We start from the raw sequence: 19,496 nt of genomic DNA, 5'->3' as shown, positions 1-19,496 counted from the left end.
ACACCATCTGCACCATCATCGTCATCATCGTCACCGTCCTCTTCATCATCGCTGCCACCTTCACCTGTCGTCGGCTCTCCCAGCAACTGACCACCGGGTTCATCATCGTCACTGCACACGTCGCTTCCACACTCCTCCTCCAGCTGCCGTCGCGTTCTCTTCCTGACCGGTCTTCCCTTGCCATTGCCAAACGCCTGACAGTCGTCAACTCTTCCGCTGGCATCATCCATATCCGGAGAGTTTCGATGCATCTTTCCAGTCACCTCTGCAAACTGAGCTGCCGCCAGCCGTTTGCTCCTTCTCAGCTTTGGTGAGTTGCGGTTGTCTGCGTCCGGCGTTCCGGTACTCGCTGATAATGAAGATAAGACACAGTGTTCGTCTTTGTTTACATTAATGTTTTTTCCCAATTTCTGCGTGCTGTGTTGGTTTTTCCGAGACACCGTTTGTGGAGCAGAAGCCTCTGCCGGAACGGACAGTGGAGTTGGGTGCTTACGTGGTCACCATTACCATTGTCACACTGCACTTGCTGAATTTCCTATCATTTCTCACCTCACCTATAGTTTATTACCTGTGCAAATTGTTCCTAGGTTTGTGCTATTTTTCTTACTATGCTTGTATCCTCGCTGTTCCACTGCAAGTGTATAAATCCTATTGTAGTTTCATCATTCTCTTTAGTCACGAATTCCATTGATAATTGTGACAAGAAAACGTTCTGGAATACATGATTCGTCCCCATGGTTGTGATATGAGTGCGCATTTAGTTATATTCATTGCATTATGAAGGACAAAGTGTTAACAAATAGCAGCAGTACATTACACCTAGAACGTTAACGGCCAAGCTTGGCCGCACCAAACATGACACTTTACTTGAACAATTTCAACCCAATTATACTATCTTTCTGTACACACAAATTAGACTTATACAGACGCTGACAGATGGCTTCCAAAACCTTTTTAAAACTGTAGTCCATAACCATGACGACCACGGCACAATACAGTGAATGAAGAGTCGGAATACGAATTGCAACAAGCAGGACTAGCCAACAGATGATTGTACACTGAAGACTTGCTACCAAGAAACCTACGCACAACGCTAACATTCTCACCGGCACTCTCACGATCACCACAATCGTCGCTCTCCGACTCATTGCTCCCTTCACCGTCCTTCCCATCATCTGCTTCCTCTGCTCTCTCTCTGTTATCCCGCCTGACATGGTCCATTGAACGGGACTCGGCCGTCACCCTGCTCTCATGTCCCTCCTTACGCCCTTGTCCGTTGAGTGCGTAGTTTCTGTTGTAGTTGGCTGTTGATCGTCTTGGTCTTTCAATAATGGGCTAGGATGGTGGATTAGTTGTGGTTGCTGTAGATTGCATTGTTGGTGATGGTGTGGGAGCTGCTAAATTGTCGATCCAGCTTGTATTACTGTTTGCGGTTATCAAATTATTATTATTATTATTATTATTATTAGAAGCTTCTCCACGTTGGCGTCAATGCACTGTAGATACACACAGCATGTATAGCTTTTGCATAAGTCCAAGCGACAACAGCCAAACAGGATATTGATGGCGATATAAAAACATATGCGATAAAAAAACATATCCGATATAAAAACATATGCGATATAAAGCGCGCGACGAAAATAGAGTACAATTAAAACAAGCAAACGAGCAGCTCAACCGAAATGAATTTGAATTTGCTGATCATTACCAGGGTTCATCTGTGAGCAGTAACATATCTCTCCAGGATACGGCCGCTGAGGTAGCTCCACGTCCCAAGATTCTGCGCGATGCTCCTCAGCTCCTCAAGATCTGCTGAAGTCTTGAGGGTCCTCCCACCAGATCAAGATCGTGTCTGAGCACGACCGGCAGAGTTGTGCGCGGCCTGCCCCTCCAGGTAGGCTCAGTGGATGGCTTGAAGTAGGAGCACATTGACAGGTTTGCCGGTGCACTCTGGTCCAGCCACAGCACGTGCCCAAACAGACGCCAGCGAGCTCCCATGATCGAGATACCAAGTGGTGTTGAGTTTGTCCTCTTGTACAGGGTGTTATTCTTGATCTTAGCTGGGTACCGTATGCCAATCACTTTCCGCAGTTGTTGTCTGTGGAACGCATCAACTCTATGCATAGCGGTGCCAGTGAGGCCACAAGTCCCGTTGTTGTAGCGCAGGACTGGTAAGACGAACGCCTTGTATAGCCGTACTCTCAGCGATTCGTTTACAATGGAGCCACGTATCCACAATGCTCAGAGCCGGTGCAGGGCAGCCGTGGCGAGTTGCATTCTCCGCGCAGCATCCTCGTGGTCACCCATGAAGGAGCCCAGCTTCCAAGTGAGGCGCTATTCCTCGCACACCCTCTCGTTGAGCGGTGTGATGTTTGTGAGTTCTGTTTTAGATTCATTGCTGTTGAGGTCCCAGGCTTTGAGGCACTTTGCAATGTTGGGCAGGAGATCTTGAATACGTTTGCTGTCAGACGATAGGAAGTCGACATCGTCGGCGTACTCTGTATCAGTTGGTGAGCCGAGCCTGACATCTAGGTCGGGTATTGCGCAGATAACCTGTCTCACCTCCCGAAGCGCTGCCTCCAGTTAGATAACGAATAGGACAGGTGATAGTGAGTCACCCTGTGGTGTGCCTCGGGTGGTCTGGAACTGCTCGCTCTTCCCTCCAGGTAACCGGACCTCAAGGGACGTCTTTCTGAGTAGATAGGAGATAATGGTGACCTCATCATTCTCAAGGAAGCTAGCTAATATAGTGAGCAAACTGTGCCTGGATATTGTGTAGAACGCTTTCGACATGTCTATGCCGAGCACGCCAAATGATTCCTTCACTCGTTGGCACCGTGCTGCAATCCATCTGCAGGACCAAACTACATCAGCTGTACTTCTACCACTGCGGAAGCCACTCTGGATCGGGGACAAGAACGTGTTGACTGGATGTCTGATGCGATTTAAGGCAATGATGGACAGCAATTTGCGAAGTGCAGTGAGAAGCACAATGGGCCTGAGGTTCGATGGTGGACCTTTTGGCCTCCCAGGCTTCTGAAGTGGGACGAGAGTTCCATGGCCAACCGACAGCGGATCATCACAGTAATGACAGTCTGTTGATGGCACGTGTGTATAGATCGGCAAGGGGACGGTGAAGCGGTGGTGGGTCATAAATATTTTTATAAGTTCAGCAGGTAGGTCGTCAGGTCCAATCGCTCTGTCGTTATTTAGGCGCCGCGCTGCTGACCTGACTTCTACGTCACTTCTCGGTATCCCAAGAGGTTTCTTCTCTTGGCATAGAGGTGCGCAGGTGGAATCAGCGAAGACTGCTGAGAAGTTATTTCTGATTATTGAAGCTGACTCCATCAGGCGAAGGCCCAGTTTCCCGCTGGCATCATTCACCACTATCGGCGAATGCTTTTTGCGCTGCAGTAGATGCACAGCACGGACCATCTGCAACCCCTGAGGCAGCAACCCCCAGAGTGTTCCGCGCTGCTGTAATCACCGTTTGACGAATACTTCTCCAGGTAGTTGATGGGCTGTTAGTGTTGTCGAGTCGGTTGCTGGTGAAAGTGGATTGCAGCTGATCACAATACCTCTTTAATTTTAATTTATTTATTTGTGGATTCTCCAAAGGTCGAGGCCTAAGTCGAGAGGGTCTCTGTTCATGGCTTACTGGGAATAGATCTGCAAAATTATAACATGATATTATAGATTGATAAGAGGAAGGGTTATAACAAATGCGTACTGTAGAAATCAGCCATAACGTTCGTTACTATGTTATAGAAACCCTGGAAGGAATGAAACCAGTGGGTTCGAAGCGGGTGTTGGAAAAGATGGTACGGACACGAGACACAAAGCAACGACTATTTTGGCATTCGCATGGTTGGGTCCGAGAGGCCACCAACCAGTATTCTTTGGCTGGCACGTTATTTTCTTATCGTGCTCAATAGAGCTCCACACATGACGTAGGCGAGAGAGATCGAGTCTTGAAACCACTAGTCAGTGATTATTAATATTTATTCACAATCACGTGGCACTAGCCAATGAAATGGTGATGTGGGTGACAGGCAGCCATGGCGGTAATAGAGCTAGAGGGGAGAAAGAAAAAGAATGAAAGGGGAACTGAAAAGTAAGATAAGCGCGGGGGAGCTAGGGCAGGGCTGGATATCAACTATTATCGCCTTCTTAGTATTTGACCCCACTAATTTCCCTGATACCTAAGCGGTCAAATATATCGCGTATTTGACTGCTTAGTCAAATACGCGATATATTTGACTACTTATATTTGACTCCTTAGAACTTCTTGGACTTAGAAATTTTCTCTCCAACTTAGAAAAAGAAATTTTTGAAGAAAGCAGAAATACACAAGATGGGATTTGAACCCACAACCTTGTGAATCTCAGTCACTCTTCCTTACCACCCAGCCACTGTGCTACCGATGCTGAACCTAGTTTAAACAATGATCTTGACTTTCAATGCAGTACAATGCGGTATAGGCTATAGTATAATACTAGAATTACAAGGATATGTCGTATATGAAGAGAAACTATTGCGTGGAGAACACGATAAATAGATTATAGACCTCATAGTTGGTCTATACAGGATATATAGACCTCGTAAAAGACCTCGGGGGACCTCGGTCTTTTACTCGGTCTATATATCCTGTATAGACCTCCTAACCGGTCTATAATCTATACTTATCACTCTTCTATATCGACCTTCACTAATTCTCGTGATCCTTGACTGGTCCTATATTACCCATATTGCCGCAATATCGACCGCTTGTATCGACCGCTTGTATCGACCACTTAGGCATTGTAATCTTTCGATTTTGAAAGAAAGAAGACAAAGGAAGAGAACAAGCAGGATTCGAACCCACAACAGTATGAATCTCAAGCAACCCCTTATACCACTCAGCCACTGTGCTGCAAATGCTGAACTCTGTTGTTCTTACAATCTTGTACCCAAAATAGGCAACATCCTATGTACACTATAGTACAAATGCTATACTAAAAAGGTTAAAATAGCTCCTAAAGGTTCAAATTTTGGGGTTATGGCAAAGGAGGCGGACCTCGGTCTTTTACTTGGCCTATATTTTCTATATTGACCTCGTCTTGGTCAATATCCTATACGCATGTTGCATTCTGCAGTAGCTGTGTGAATGTTTTGTAACATTGGCAGGATTTTTGGGAGGAGAGACCAATAACGGTAAGCAAGGAAGAGAGGAGATGTTTGGACAGAGGCAGACCGTGCAATAGAGAATCGAAGAGAGTTTCTGGTGCGCATGTCTTGAGATTGAAAAAACCAGCTTAGGCAGGAGAGAGCATGAGGAGGAGCAATGCCAGCTTAGGTTTATGAATTGTCTGGCATGCCAAAAACGCGGACCAAGAGCAGCACAGCAGAAGCAAGGCGGTATAAGTCTGTGCTTGGAGTCAGGCGAGGAAGCCGAAAAAATATTTTCAAAAGACGCCTATGCATAACTTGGAGTCGAGCAATCAGTGTTTTAGAAATGCCAGCCCAAATTATGCAGTAAAAATCAAAAACAGGCAGAATGTCAGATGTGTAGATAACATGACGACAGTCGGGGTGGATCAGACTCCACCAGCGCACCAGAATATGACCGGCTGTCCACAAGTAGCTGTCGTTGTCGATGAAGACAGAATATCTAATCTAATTGATTGTTAATAGGGATCGACGCACCATCTTGAGGTCCTCTTCTCCAGCCAGTCCATGTTGTTTGGTGCCGCGCTGGATGCTGAAACGCAGTGTGGCAAGCGAAGAGGTGATGTGCCTCGCAGAAGTCGGCTAGAACAGCTCCGCTAAAGTCTTGAAAGCTGGTGGTATTGAAAGGTGAGTTTAGCGAAGGATCACATTCACTGGTTCTGCACATTGTTTGTAAAGTTTGCTCGGTGACACGGGCAGTATGAACGGGTGAGAGGCAATACCCGCTAACTCCACTTCATCACTTTCCGGATAATGGCAAAAAAATAATCATTTTACGTTTACGTTTTTTTCTAAATCCCTACTTGGTTCCAGTTTTGAAATGTGACACCGTGTCTGGTGGTGCCCACAGACCGCTTCATTACATTGAGCTGAACATCTGATCAGGTTTTGAATCTCAGCCCTTCTTGTTATCCCAGTTCTGCACGCTTACAATGATATTATTAAGCCCAGAGCGCTGCCCTAGACTATGTCTGTATCGCTTTATTTGCTTACCTATTGCTCATCACTTCTTTTACAGGTTTGGTAATATGGAATGCTTGGAAACCCCTCGATAGGCGGAATTCCAATAAAAGTACCTAAAATTACAAATATTGTAAAGATGTCATCAATATTGTCATGATGTCATCAATATTGTCATGATGTCATCAAATTTTCATGATCTTGTTGATGGTGCACTTAGTTTTGCTTCAGTTAACCTTGCGCCCTGCCGTCATCTGAAATACCTTGCAAGCAGACCTGAAAGTTAGAGAGAGAGAGCACTCAGCTTGGCCAACTCATAGATAGATGTATTTGCTAGAACTTTGCTGTTCACTACACATCATTGTTTGGTAGTTCCATCCTATTATTTTCCATTAGCACTTGGCTGAAGCCTGGAGATTGGCACACACCGGGCTAGCACCCAGCAGCCAGTGTTTGTCCCGCTGGATATGGAGCGTCTCTGTAAGTTTGTATCCCTGGTGATGTTTGTGCATGGACAGCACTATGATTATAAGTGGTGCTCTTCAGGCACAATCTTCCTCAGCCTACTCAATGTCAACTGATGAGGGGTGAATTCCCTGAAACACTGTGTATTGAGCAGAGTGTGATTTCTTGCAGGTTTGCCCAGTCGAAGGTTCAATGGACTTCTCGTGTTCTCTGGATGACAGTCGTGAGTCAGTCAAGTGTCAAGTCAAGTCCGCGGAATAGCGCGAGCTCCGGTGTGGGGAGCGAACCCTTTCTTAATGGTAGGTGAACAACAGAGAGAAGAGACTCGCAGCATTTTTTTTAATGTTCATCATAGGAAACACGAGAGTGTTTGCAGGAAAATGGGATCGAAAGAACTCGGAAAAAAAGTGCCAGCACCGACGCAATCCACACAGTCAAATAAAACAAAAGACAACTATTTACTAACTGGTGGTGTAAGTGTACATTATAGTAGTTCATTGGGAATTTGTTTATTTCTATAAATTTATCCTTGGCTCTCAATCCCAGACCATTCTATAAATTGTATATTCTCCTCTTCATTGTGGCAAACACGATTGTACAAGGGGGAGGGGGAGCAAGGCTGGTTCTTTGTCATTGTTGTCTTTGGAATTGCAGGTTAATTGCAGGGGGTAAAATAAACATTTCAGGCATTTACTTAAACAGTGCTGCTCAATTAAATCCAGACATGTTACTCAAGTACGCGGCGGGCGCTAAGCAACCATAGCCCTGCGAACACTGGGCTGCGAATTGATCGAAGGTGCAAACTTGAGTGACGCCGGCTGGATTTCATGGAGCAGTACTGTACATCCATTGCACATCATTGCCATTTGAGTGGTCTCTTTCAGACTACAGACTGAGACGACCAATACTTACCGTCAAAAGGGCATGTAATATTGCCAGTCATTAACGTAGGATCTCTTTCAGCTAGTCGTCTGGAAACACACGCTACAAACACACGCAAAGAGGCACAATTTCCAAATATGAAACAATGGCCATTTTTGAGTTCTCAATCCTGACAAGAAGGCATTCTGAGACCCTCGCCTACCAATTTCCATTGCGCAATATTCCATCCCCATGTTACGTAGGGGTCAATGCCCAAAAAATTCTTCTAACTTCTGTCATATCAAATTTCCACGTGTGGTGCTGTGTGATAATAGATTTGAAAATTTCTGTTAGAATCCAATACACCACATCACCACATTGCGCTCTTGGCCGATTCAAACTCTGTTTGAATCGAGTTCGAGGATCGAGGATCGAGGATCTGTGGTACGTCTCCCAAGCTTCTCATGTCATAGTACCTTCCAATTGTATGGCTTGGCTGCAAATCCAACATGACGTAGCATCAGCATGCGCTCGACATTCTACATCACTCAGTTGCGCAGGATCGAAAGCGCTATTTCTTAATTCCATCTCCACTTGCAAATCCCGTTCCTTTGACTCCAGCCATCCAAACAGAATCTCCATCGCGACCTCGCCTCGGTAGAAACATTCGTCTACATTTTCACCATCACTTCGTATCAGACTATAAGCATACTGACTCTGTACTAGGAGTTCCTTTCTAACAGGAGTACTTATATTATAACAGGAGTACTTATATTATAACAGCTTCGAGTCAAGTTGAACAGTAACTTACGGAATTCACAGAGAGCGTACAGACGGGCTGAAAGTTTTTCTACACCGTTGTTAGTGGCGCGGATCCTGTAGACGTTCCCAGCGGGGATTGGCTCCCCTCTGGCCGCAATGAGATCCTTGTTTACCAGGCCTCCCGAACATCCTGCGAGGAACGACGCTTCAGAAATAACCATTCCCCTGTAGTATCTGCAGAACTCTCTCGCCTCGTGGTAATTGAACAGGAGGCCAAGCATGCTTCTCTTTACCACGGTCTGGGATGAAGGGCAAGGTATATTGCCAACCAGTTCTGCAATCAAGTAAAAAACACAACCGCAGCAAACAACTATTGCCATGACACCACCACACACACAGCAAACACGGTATCCAACAGAACCCTAAAATAGTTTTGTTATTTCAATGAACATAACCACCTGAAGTGTCATTTCACGAAGGCTTCATTGAGATGTCACAAAAAAGAGAAGGTGGTGATGGACAAAGAAGATGGTTTTGTGACGTCAGTTTGTGTCAGCCTGATTGTATTATACACTGATTTTAATCGTTCACCAATAATTCGTATAATATTGATCTTTTATCTTTAACTTGATCCGGACAATGATAGGTGCAAGATAAATCTCAGCAAAAGAATGTCTACTGTTATGAGTTGATGAGGAGACAAATACCATACTTGACAATACGGTCAAGCTACAGCTTGACTTACCATTGTATGGGCAAGTGACGTTACCAGTCTTTAATTTAGAATCCTTATCGGCACGGCGCTGGGAAATACAGGCTGAACACACAGGTATAGAAAAGGGCATGTTTTTGTAACGATATGAAACCATGGCAACTTGTACAGATACCTAGATATGAAACCATGGCAACCTGTACAGATACCTAGTCGAACAACAATCTCATGCGAGGGGAACTTTGCCACATTGTCCAACACCCATGCTTTTCTATTGTTTGGAGTCCCGGCAGAATAAAAAAATTCAAATATCCGGGGTGGGGCTCTTATCACTCCTGATGTGGAGACTAGGAGGCGGATAATTCAATGCGATCAAAAAATGGAACAGTTGTCAGTTGGCCGTCACCACCTATCAGCCTATTGACAAACATCCATTTTGTATGCGCCCTTTGGAGTCACGAACGCCTAACCTGGGCATTGTCAGCAGCAGCGAAAGATCGGGTCAATTTACTTGCATTTGCGTGCATGCTTGGAACAACTTAGGGAGATAGGATGACGTACAGGTTCCTGCACGAGCACGAGGGCAGTACCGCGGAATCCAGTCCGCACCACGAAAAGCGGCAAGGGCTGGAAGAACAACGGTGCCGGCCGAATATGAGTGACTGGAACGTTGTTCCCGTGTGCACCCAAGCCAAAGAGCACGCATGCATGCACACACCACATAATCATGTAAATAACTCACCTCTCAGTTCCGGTGTTCTTGTATTTATGAAACACGCACCAAGTTCACAAGCCAATCAACTTGGAATCACTTTTCATCTTTCTGTGAGAACCGTACCTATGGGTCGGCGAGCAGGCAATTATGCCTGTGCAGTTGGTGAAGTAAAATACCAGTTAGCAACAACAACTTGACGGCGGGTAGTCACTTGACGATGAGCAGTGGATCCAGTTCCATCACCTTTGAGCAGGCAGCACTGCACTTTCCAGCCCGAGCAGTTTGATCTGTCACTGGTTGACTCCAAGGCGACAATCAAGTGACATGCGAGAATAACGATTCTGGACTGAAGGAGATCCATAGAGTTGACCCCTACACTAAGTTAATTAGCCTTTATCTGCCCGTTGTTCCCAATGGGAGCAATAATTTAACAAAACCTAATTTAGTTATTGTGGTCTGACCAGATCTCCTCCCATCATGATGAATTTGCATGGACCTTCTTACAAACGAAATGTGCCCAGTTCAGTGTTACACGGATTGATTGATTAAATTTAACCCGGTTTCTCGTTGTATTCTAAACGGATTGATTGATTCGAAACTCGGATGATGAGCCAAGAGTAAGTGCAGATAAGAAAGGGACATATGGACACAATGTCTCGGTACTCTGTCGGTATCGTGCCTAGTTGTCACACTTTCTCACTAATTATAGTTACAGATCAGTGGACAATTACGCTTAACATGTATCCGTATGTTCCTTTCCATTTTGATTGACTGATGACTTACGTATTTCGCAAATGGCGTGCAGCTCAGCATCCAAGTTGTGTTTTGCACCGTGCATATCAAATGCTGTGTTATCTCCCATTGGCAATCCTTTCCATGCTTGCATACTCGCAGATGCAAGTCCCCACCAACACCCAACTTGGGCCGAGCGACCCGAGAGGATCACTCCATTATAGATCCTGCACAATTCTTCTGCTCTGTTGAAGGTAAACTTAGTGTCAGATATAATGGTTACAGACGAGCTGCAATAGCGGTAGTTGCTGGGTACATCAGCTGCAGCCGTGAACAAAATGCAACAAAATTCCCACAGCCATTGTCTTGCATGCTTACTGCGAACACAACTCCAAACACACACACACACACGCACACACACACACACACACACACACACACACACACACACACACACACATACGCGTACGCCTTGAACCTTGCACCTTGAACACACACGTACACACACAATCAGGCACACACACACACACAAATCAAGCACACACACACACACATATACACACACATACACGCACACATACGCGACCACCTTTTACCTTTAACCCTGAACACACACACACACACACACACACACGCACACGCACACACACTACTACTACTACTATTGACAGCTGCCAGAAATGGCCACGCCGCTCCCCAAAGGGAGGTACTGTCAGAGAGGTTAGGGGAGAGGTAGGCAGTGCTTCAAATGGCGCTGCAGGTCCTGTCGCCTCCGAAACTGGCGTTGCCTACAGACTCGGCAATGATGTTCAAGGTGCTGGCGATCAGTCACTGTAGGGCGCTTCGGGCGGGGTCCACAGCGATGGCGCTTGAGGCCAGCAGTAGACTTGAAAGTACGCTGGCAGGCAGTACACACCGGGACCTCGGCAACAGGAGGAGCATCAAAAGGCGGTCGGTCGTCACAGTTGTCACTCCCTAGGCACTTATGCACTGCAAGCCCACCCCTGCTCCGGAGCCATCTACTGCAGGCAGGACACTGCACCGACCCAGGCTGCTGTGATACGGGGAGCTGTTGGACTGCTGTGCACTTGTGCCGGGCCATGTCGGCGCGCCGACGAAACAGGCGGCCGCAAACGTGGAACACAATCGTCTTCGGGGCAGGCTCCTTCACCCCCGCTGCTGCCGACACTATGTCACGCCACGCTGGCAGGCAGTACACACCGGGACCTCGGCAACAGGAGGAGCATCAAAAGGCGGTCGGTCGTCACAGTTGTCACTCCCTAGGCACTTATGCACTGCAAGCCCATCCCTGCTCCGGAGCCATCTACTGCAGGCAGGACACTGCACCGACCCAGGCTGCTGTGATACGGGGAGCTGTTGGACTGCTGTGCACTTGTGCCGGGCCATGTCGGAGCGCCGACGAAACAGGCGGCCGCAAACGTGGCACACAATTGTCTTCGGGGCAGGCTCCTTCACCCCCGCTGCTGCCGACACTATGTCACGCCACTCTCCGCGATCGTTGGCTGATTGGAACCAATTGTGCACACCGGCCACAGTCAGATCAGCCTGGACAACATCCTTCCAGCGATGTCGGGGGCCGCAAAACGGGCGGGTTCGTGGCAGATGAGCGAAGAGCAACTGCTTGGGTAACCGATTGTTATCAAGCCGAGCTAGGTGCCCAAGCCACTCCAAGCGTCTGCGCTGTACCATGCACGACAGTGGAGTAGGGTCACCCCACTGTGTGCGTAGTTGCTCCGATGTAATGTGCTGCTCCCACTGGCAGCCGCGCGAAATGCCAAGGATTGACCGTAGGTTGGCGTGATGGAACCTGTCCAGCTTGTCCAAGTCCGACTTCAATGGGGTCCAACACTCCGAGCCATACAAAACCGTGGTGAGAACACATACCACATACAAATGCCGTCGAGTAGGCAGGTTCAGGCTCTGATCATGTAAAATCCGCCGAAGACAGCCAAAGGCCCTGGCACCCTTCGCAAGGCGGCTCTGGACATCGGCATGAGCTCGCGAATCCGGAGTTATAACAGATCCAAGATAGGGGAAGGAGGTAACAGCTTCAACCCTTTCATTGCCAACTGCCAGATCGGAATAATCAGCGGCAGCGACTCCATAGCCCGCAACCAGTAGCTTAGTCTTCGTCATGCTGACCGTGAGGCCAAAGCTGGATGCCACATCGCAGAAGGCGGACAGGGACAGGTCGGCTGCAGCACGAGTTGTTGCGAGTAGGACGGCGTCATCGGCAAACTCAAAATCATCAGCATGACCAGTCTGAGACTGTCGTCGTCGCCCAGCTGCACGGGGAAACCACTGTCCATAAATCAAGAAGCTGAAATCCACACCAGACTCGATGCCGCGCTCCCTGAGAACAGACCTCCACCGCTCCATCACCAATCCGAAATACAGGTTGAACAGCACAGGAGCCATGACACACCCCTGCCGTAAACCATTTTGTACAGAGATCGGATCGGTACAACCACCAGCAACACGAACAGACGCCAACATGTCCGTATGGAGCGACTTCACGAGAGCCACAGCCTGAGGGGGGACACTGAGCCGAAGCAATGCCTGCCACAGAGCCTCACGAGGCACAGAGTCGTATGCTTTGCGGAGGTCCACAAAGACGCAAAACAGCTTCGATCTATGCTCATATGATTTCTCTACCAGTTGGCGGACAGAGAAGATGGCATCAGCACAACCACGGTTTCGCCGGAACCCACACTGCGACTCCGGTAACTCATCCTCAGCGAGCACTTGCAGCCGATTCTGCACGACCCTAGCAACTAGCTTCCCCACAACCTCCAGCAACGCAATTCCTCGCCAGTTGTCGCAGCGAGAAAGGTCACCCTTCTTAGGTATGGGGATGAGCACTGCATCACGCCAGTCCTGCGGTACGTAACCCTCCGACCAGACAGATTGAAGCAGGTCCAGAAGGAGTGGGTGGAGGACGGGCACACCAGCCTTCAACAGTTCAGGCACGATCTGCGACATGCCACCAGCCTTGCCGTTCTTCAGATGTCTCAGGGCATGGGTCAACTCCTCTCCCGACGGTGGCTGCGTTAGCGAGTGCATGATCTCCCGCTGGGGGATTTGCTGGAATACCTCTGCATCGTAAGTACTGCAGACATTCAAAACACCTGAGAAGTGCCCGTGCCATGTGTCCCTCTGCTCTTGCACAGATCCACAGACGTCTCCCCGAGTGTCGCGGATAGCCTGTACAGATATTGGCTTTAGCCAACCAAAACAGCGCTGCATATCTCGGATGGCAGACCACACATATTTGCCGCTGAAACGTCCCCGCTGCACCACCACCGCTTTTTCCATTAACCAGGTGGTCATTGCCCGCCGTATACCAGCTCGAGCCTGGCCACGAGCCTCCTTGAAAGCCCTGTGATCATTCTGACGGCCAGTTCTGAGCCACAGGTCGTATAGCCGATTACGGGTTGCTAGTAGGGGCTCCAGTGTCGGGGCACTATCACGAAACCAGTCCGGTACACGCCGCTTGTCTCGGCCAACCACCTCCCCAGCCACATCGACGACAGCCGACTTCACAGCACTCTACTTACAGTCCACGGATGAGGCACTATCATAATTATGTATCAGCCAGTAGAGACTCAAGACCAGCACAGTACCCAGCACGCAATGCAGACACACCCTCAGCCTCCTCCTCACTCATAAATGGCAACCGGTTAAACCGATGAACAGCAAATCTCCGAGGCCTGGATGCGAGTCACGGTGATAGCGCTGCTGTGCAATATCAGGCAATCGATACTTCATGCGGATCAAGCGGTGGTCAGTGCTACACTCTGCCGTACGCATCACTTGACAATCCATGCAACGTTTACGATATCGCTGCCGAACAATTACGTAGTCTATGCAGTGCCATCTCTGTGAACCAGGGTGTTGCCAGGTGTACATGTGGATGCGCTTCTTGGGAAACAGTGTGTTACAGACAGTCAGCTGTTGACAGGCCAAGAAAGCAAGAAGGCTATGGCCAGCTTCATTCACTTCACCCACACCATGCGATCCATGTACTCCCTGCCACATCTCCATTTGCTGTGGACCAGAAACTACACGTGCATTAAAGTCACCCAGGACAATGACATCATCCAGAAGATTGATAGCGTCCAGTGCAGCTTCAAGCTGAGCCAAGAACTCGTCCTTGTCGATTTGAGCCGACCTGAATGTTGGAGCGTAACAGGACATCACCGTCATCCAAGAAGGAAAGTTGTCATTGCCGAAATTTAGCCGGGCTGTGACAATGCATGATGAGATAGCTTTCCACTGGCAACCTCCACACTCGAACGCTTGTTTAGCCCTACGTCGTAGGACCAGTGCAACTCCCTCGGAGCGACGAAAATTTTCGGCAGGCACAGGGCGACCAGACGCGAGCACGGTGGCATCACCAACACTAAAGGAATCCCCGCCGAACCACTTCGTTTCCTGCAGTCCAGCCATCTCTATATCAACTCTGGACAGCTCACGGATCACCAAGTCAATCTTCTTGTCCTCCACGACAGATTCGAAATTTGAATTTTGAAAACGTCTTCTTCTTGCCGTCTCGACGGGTCCATCATCATTCACCAAGGTTCGAACGTTCCAAGACCCAAAGGCCAATGACCGCAGCCTGTTTCTCCTCTTCCTCTCTGACAGCACTCTCTGAGCTTTACAGTTGGAAACCATTCGGGGGTCAGCTACACCGCCGCGAATGGTGAGACGAGGACGGCAACAGTCGTGACGGAAAAACACCGCCCTGGCGACCGCGTCGTGAAATCCTCGCCTCAGAACATTCAGGAACACGCCAGGGGCGACTCTGGTAGGTCCAGAGCCACCCCGTGGCCAAGTGGGAGAAGGCTGAACTCGAAAAGGTCAGAGCAAAAAAAGGACAACCGTCCCCTTCAAGCACAAAGGGACACACCCACACACACACACACACACACACACGTAAGCAGCACACACACACACACACACACACACACACACACACACACACACACACACACACACGCACACACCTTGAACCTTGAACGTGCCCATTGCCGATGGCAATGATAGCGAAGGGACTATCCGCTAGCTTTGCAGTACGGAGCGTGGCGCTTGAGGTCCCCGGGACGACGGCAGACCTTTCCACATGCGCAGCGGAAGCCAGAGTCAGGATCAGGAGGAGCACGGGCGGGAGGACGACGATGAGCGATCTGCCTCCAGACAGAGTGATCCTGGGCAGCATCAAACCAGCAGTCAGAAGGCACAGGGGGGCTGATGGAGCGGAGATCATCCACGATGACGTCACGCCACCGCTTGCGTGGACCATGGCGAGGGCGTGTTGCAGGGAGCTCCCCAAACAAAACTCGCTTCGGCATGCGGTCGTCGTTCATCCGGCCAACATGGCCAAGCCAACGCAGTCGATATTCCCGGATGATGTCCGCGACGTCACAGTCAATGCCGAGGGTTCGGGCCATGGTAACCGAGGTGACGCGGTTGTCCCACTGGTCCCGCCTGGATACGCCAACGATGATGCGAACACACTGGTGATGAAAGGTGTTGAGAGAGCGCAGGTCCGGTGCCTTCGGCGTCCACGTCTCTGCTCCGTACAGGAGGGTCGTCAGCACAAGGGCGATGTACACGCGGCGCCGACAGCGGAGAGATAACGACTGATTCTCAAACACTGGGACACGGAGACTGCCGAACACACGCGAAGCCTTGGCGAGACGGGACTGCACATCATGCGAAGACTGACCGTCCCGATGGATGACGCTGCCAAGGTACGTAAAACTGTCAACGGCCTCGATGGTGCTCTCACCAAGAAACACCGGCTCATTCATGGGCGAATTGACAGTCATGCATTTGGTCTTCGATAGACTGACCGTGAGGCCCAACCTTTTTCTTGCCGTGTTCAGTTTTTCAGGTCCTTTATACTATCAGAATTTGACTACGCATCTGCTGCCTATGCCCCTTTCTTATCGTCTTATCAGGATAAGCGCCTAAATAGTTTGTTCAAACGTGCGGCTCGCTCGGTGTGCAGGGCAGCCCCTCGCACTCACACGGCTCCCTTACTTGAACGCATGAATGCCCATACCCTCAGCATATACACCCACATGCACATTCTTGTATTCATTTGGCGCTGCCTGAACAAATCTTCAAGTACTCTGTTTGCAAGCTTTTTCACCCGTAGTCCCTCTCTCCGAACACGAGGAGGGAGCAGCAAGTTACTCATCATTCCTGTCTCCCCCACTGCATCCTCAGCTAAGCGCATTAGCCATGCTGGAGCTATCCTGTGGAACCAGCTCCCAGACACAGCACGCCTCGAAAGAAAGCGCTCCACTTTCAAATCGCTAAGCCTGGCCTTTCTGTTAGGCAGTACCGTCAACTAGGATGAACTCATCTGCTTCACTACCTCTCTCTCTCTCCCTCTCTCTCTCTCTCTCTCTCTCTCTCTCTCTCTCACACTCACTCACTCCTTTCTTCCCGGTTGCCGTGCTTGTGACTTTTTCCCCTGCTGCCGTGCTCATATTGGTTATCTAACTACAGCTGTATCCTCTTCTTGGTTCTGTTTGTCCGCTTATTATTATATATTTTTCTTTTCTCTTATTATCAGTGGGACCATTGTCATTAGGTTTAGGCCTGTTTTGGAACTCCACTTTAAATAAAGCCAAACAACAACAACAACAACAACCGCGCCACACACGAAATGAACAATTCCGTGCACCGATCAAAAATCGGTTTAGTTGTGGCATACACTGCAGCATCGTCCGCAAACTGGGACTCTGTGACGACATCACGTTGCAGGCAGGACTTGGCAGTGCGGTCTCCAACCAACTTTCGGCCAACTCGGTAGTGCAGCTCAACACCAGCGTCCGGGCACATGGAGCGCCAATACCCAAAGACTGCAGAGAAATACAAGTTAAATAAGACGGGTGCCAAAGTACAACCCTGACGCAGACCGTTGTTGACGTTAATGGCAGCAGTGACACCGCCCTCGATGCGGACCTTCACCTCCATCGACTCATGCAAGGACTTGATGATACTGAGTATCCTTGGGGGAACACCAAACTTCTGGAGCAAACACCACAGCGCTGGACGGGGGATCGAGTCGTATGCCTTTCGCAAATCGACAAAGAGAGCATACAACGGCGAGTCATGTTCGTAAGATTTCTCAATTAATTGCCTGGCAACAAAGATCATGTCTGCACACCCTCTGCCCTTGCGAAAACCAGACTGTGACTCGGGAAGCATCTTCTCCGAGATTGTCTGCAGCCAGTTCTGAAGAATCCGCGCAAACAACTACCCAACAACATCCAAAAGGCTGATACCCCTCCAGTTATCACAAACTTTCAAGTTGCCTTTCTTAGGTATTGGAACAACGATGGCATCCCGCCACTCAGCGACAACCGATGCCTCATCCCACACCAAATGCATGAGCCGAACCAGACGATCATGGAGCTCCTCACCACCCGAGATAATCATTTCGGGAAGGATACCTGATTCCCCACCGGACTTTCCAACTTTCATGGAGCGCATCGCCGCAAGCATCTCTGCCTTCGTCGGGGGATCATCCAGCTCGGTCTGCAGTGGCTCATCCGGGATAGCTGTCAAGACAGCTGGATCGTACTGGCTCTCGACATTCAAGACGCTGCCAAAGTGCCTGAAAAACCGATCCCGGATACCATCGGAGTCCGTCAGGAGTACACCATCCTCATGCAGCACTGATGTTTCACGCTTGGGCTGTCGACCTACGTGGAGGGTCTGCAACTTCCGGATGCAACGCCACTGAGATCCACCGCCAATCTCAGACCTCTCCGGCTCCTGCGATACAGACTCAATCCACTTTTCCTTGGTCTCCCAAACAGCCCGCGCCACAGCTCGCTGCTTCTGGCGGAAGCTCCTCATCGCTGATCGCGTGCCCTTCTGCAGTGTTCAGTTGGAGTGGTTGAGGACGGTTGCCTCTTTTGAGGCTCCGTCCTCCAAGTAGTTTTTCGCTATACCTGCAGTTGTTTCCCGTGTGGTGGATACCAGGGAACGACTGCTGTGGTCTCTGCTAATGGTCTTGCAAGCCGTTGCAGTGTAGTGTTGACTGACGCTTGCACAAGAGGACGTCTGCTCGCTCGTTTGAAATTTTTTGAAATTTGTTTGAAATGGTGCGGGCGCGTGTGGACTCGGGTCGACGGAGAGGAGAAGCGAAGGCCTGGAAGTTGAATATCGCGACATGGAATGTCAGGGCGACCCTAAGGTTTCAAGGGCCCGTCCATCGACAGCGCAGGCGGATCCGGTAGTGGACCGAAAATTTGAATTTTTGGTAGCGGAGCTGAAGCGCTTCGAAATAGCAATAGCTGGCGTACAGGAGACGAAATGGTTCGGGGCGGACGTCTGGTCGTCGTCTGGCTTCACTATGTTACACTCGGGCCGTCAGCTGCCTCCTGCTGGTACTCCAGCGTTCCGCAACGAGGGCGTTGGCATCGTCCTCAATCCAGAGATGACTGACGCGTGGCGACGTGGTGGCAAGTCCTGGACGGCAGTAGGCTCAAGAATAGTGGTGGCGCGACTCAAACTGGCGGACGCGGGTGATTGGGTGCCCTCGCAGCGGTGGAGGAGACGGTCGGACTTGTTCCTGTCTGTCATCAATTGTTACGCTCCCACTAGTAAGGCCAGTTTGCCAACGAAAAATAAATTTTACGCGGACATGCAGACTACACTGGACGGAGTACCACGTGATGACATTCAAATTGTTCTGGGGGATTTCAACGCGCGTGTGGGTGTTCAGCCTGCTTCTGGTGATAAGTGGTCTGATGTTCGTGGCAGGTATGGCCTTGGACAGTGTAATGCAGCAGGAGAACGGCTGCTGATGTGGTGTGCTACAAACCAGCTGTCCATTATGAACACGTGGTATTGAAAGCCTCACCATCGGAGTGGTACATGGACTCACCCCGCCACCAGGCTCCCACATCTTATCGACATGGTGCTCATGCGGCAGTCTCAGCATTGGCATTGTCAGGATGTTTCCGTTATGCGCGGTGCCAATTGTTTCACCGATCATTTCATGGTTCGCATCAAGCTTCGTATCAGTGCTGCTCA

At 49.5% G+C, this 19,496-nt stretch overlaps 2 protein-coding genes across 2 annotated transcripts; one reads left to right on the top strand and one right to left on the bottom strand.

Moving 5' to 3' along the window:
* Window positions 1–14,099: 14,099 nt before the first annotated feature.
* Window positions 14,100–14,885, bottom strand: LOC135827696 (craniofacial development protein 2-like). Its single transcript, XM_065340150.1, has one exon. It carries the CDS (start codon window positions 14,883–14,885, stop codon window positions 14,100–14,102), a length of 786 nt encoding a protein of 261 aa, XP_065196222.1.
* Window positions 14,886–18,630: 3,745 nt separating this feature from the next.
* LOC135827695 (craniofacial development protein 2-like) lies at window positions 18,631–19,314 on the top strand. Its single transcript, XM_065340149.1, has one exon. It carries the CDS (start codon window positions 18,631–18,633, stop codon window positions 19,312–19,314), a length of 684 nt encoding a protein of 227 aa, XP_065196221.1.
* Window positions 19,315–19,496: the final 182 nt, after the last annotated feature.

The sequence above is a fragment of the Sycon ciliatum genome, chromosome 11 (genome assembly GCF_964019385.1).
Source record: "Sycon ciliatum chromosome 11, ocSycCili1.1, whole genome shotgun sequence".
Classification (NCBI taxonomy): domain Eukaryota; kingdom Metazoa; phylum Porifera; class Calcarea; order Leucosolenida; family Sycettidae; genus Sycon; species Sycon ciliatum.
Note: the sequence above shows the minus strand (reverse complement) of the source record. Positions and strands in the feature narration are given on the sequence as shown.

Coding starts and splice junctions, on each gene's coding strand:
- LOC135827696 (XM_065340150.1), bottom strand. CDS start 14,885: ATGGCTGGACTGCAGGAAACGAAGTGGTTCGGCGGGGATTCCTTTAGT.
- LOC135827695 (XM_065340149.1), top strand. CDS start 18,631: ATGGAATGTCAGGGCGACCCTAAGGTTTCAAGGGCCCGTCCATCGACA.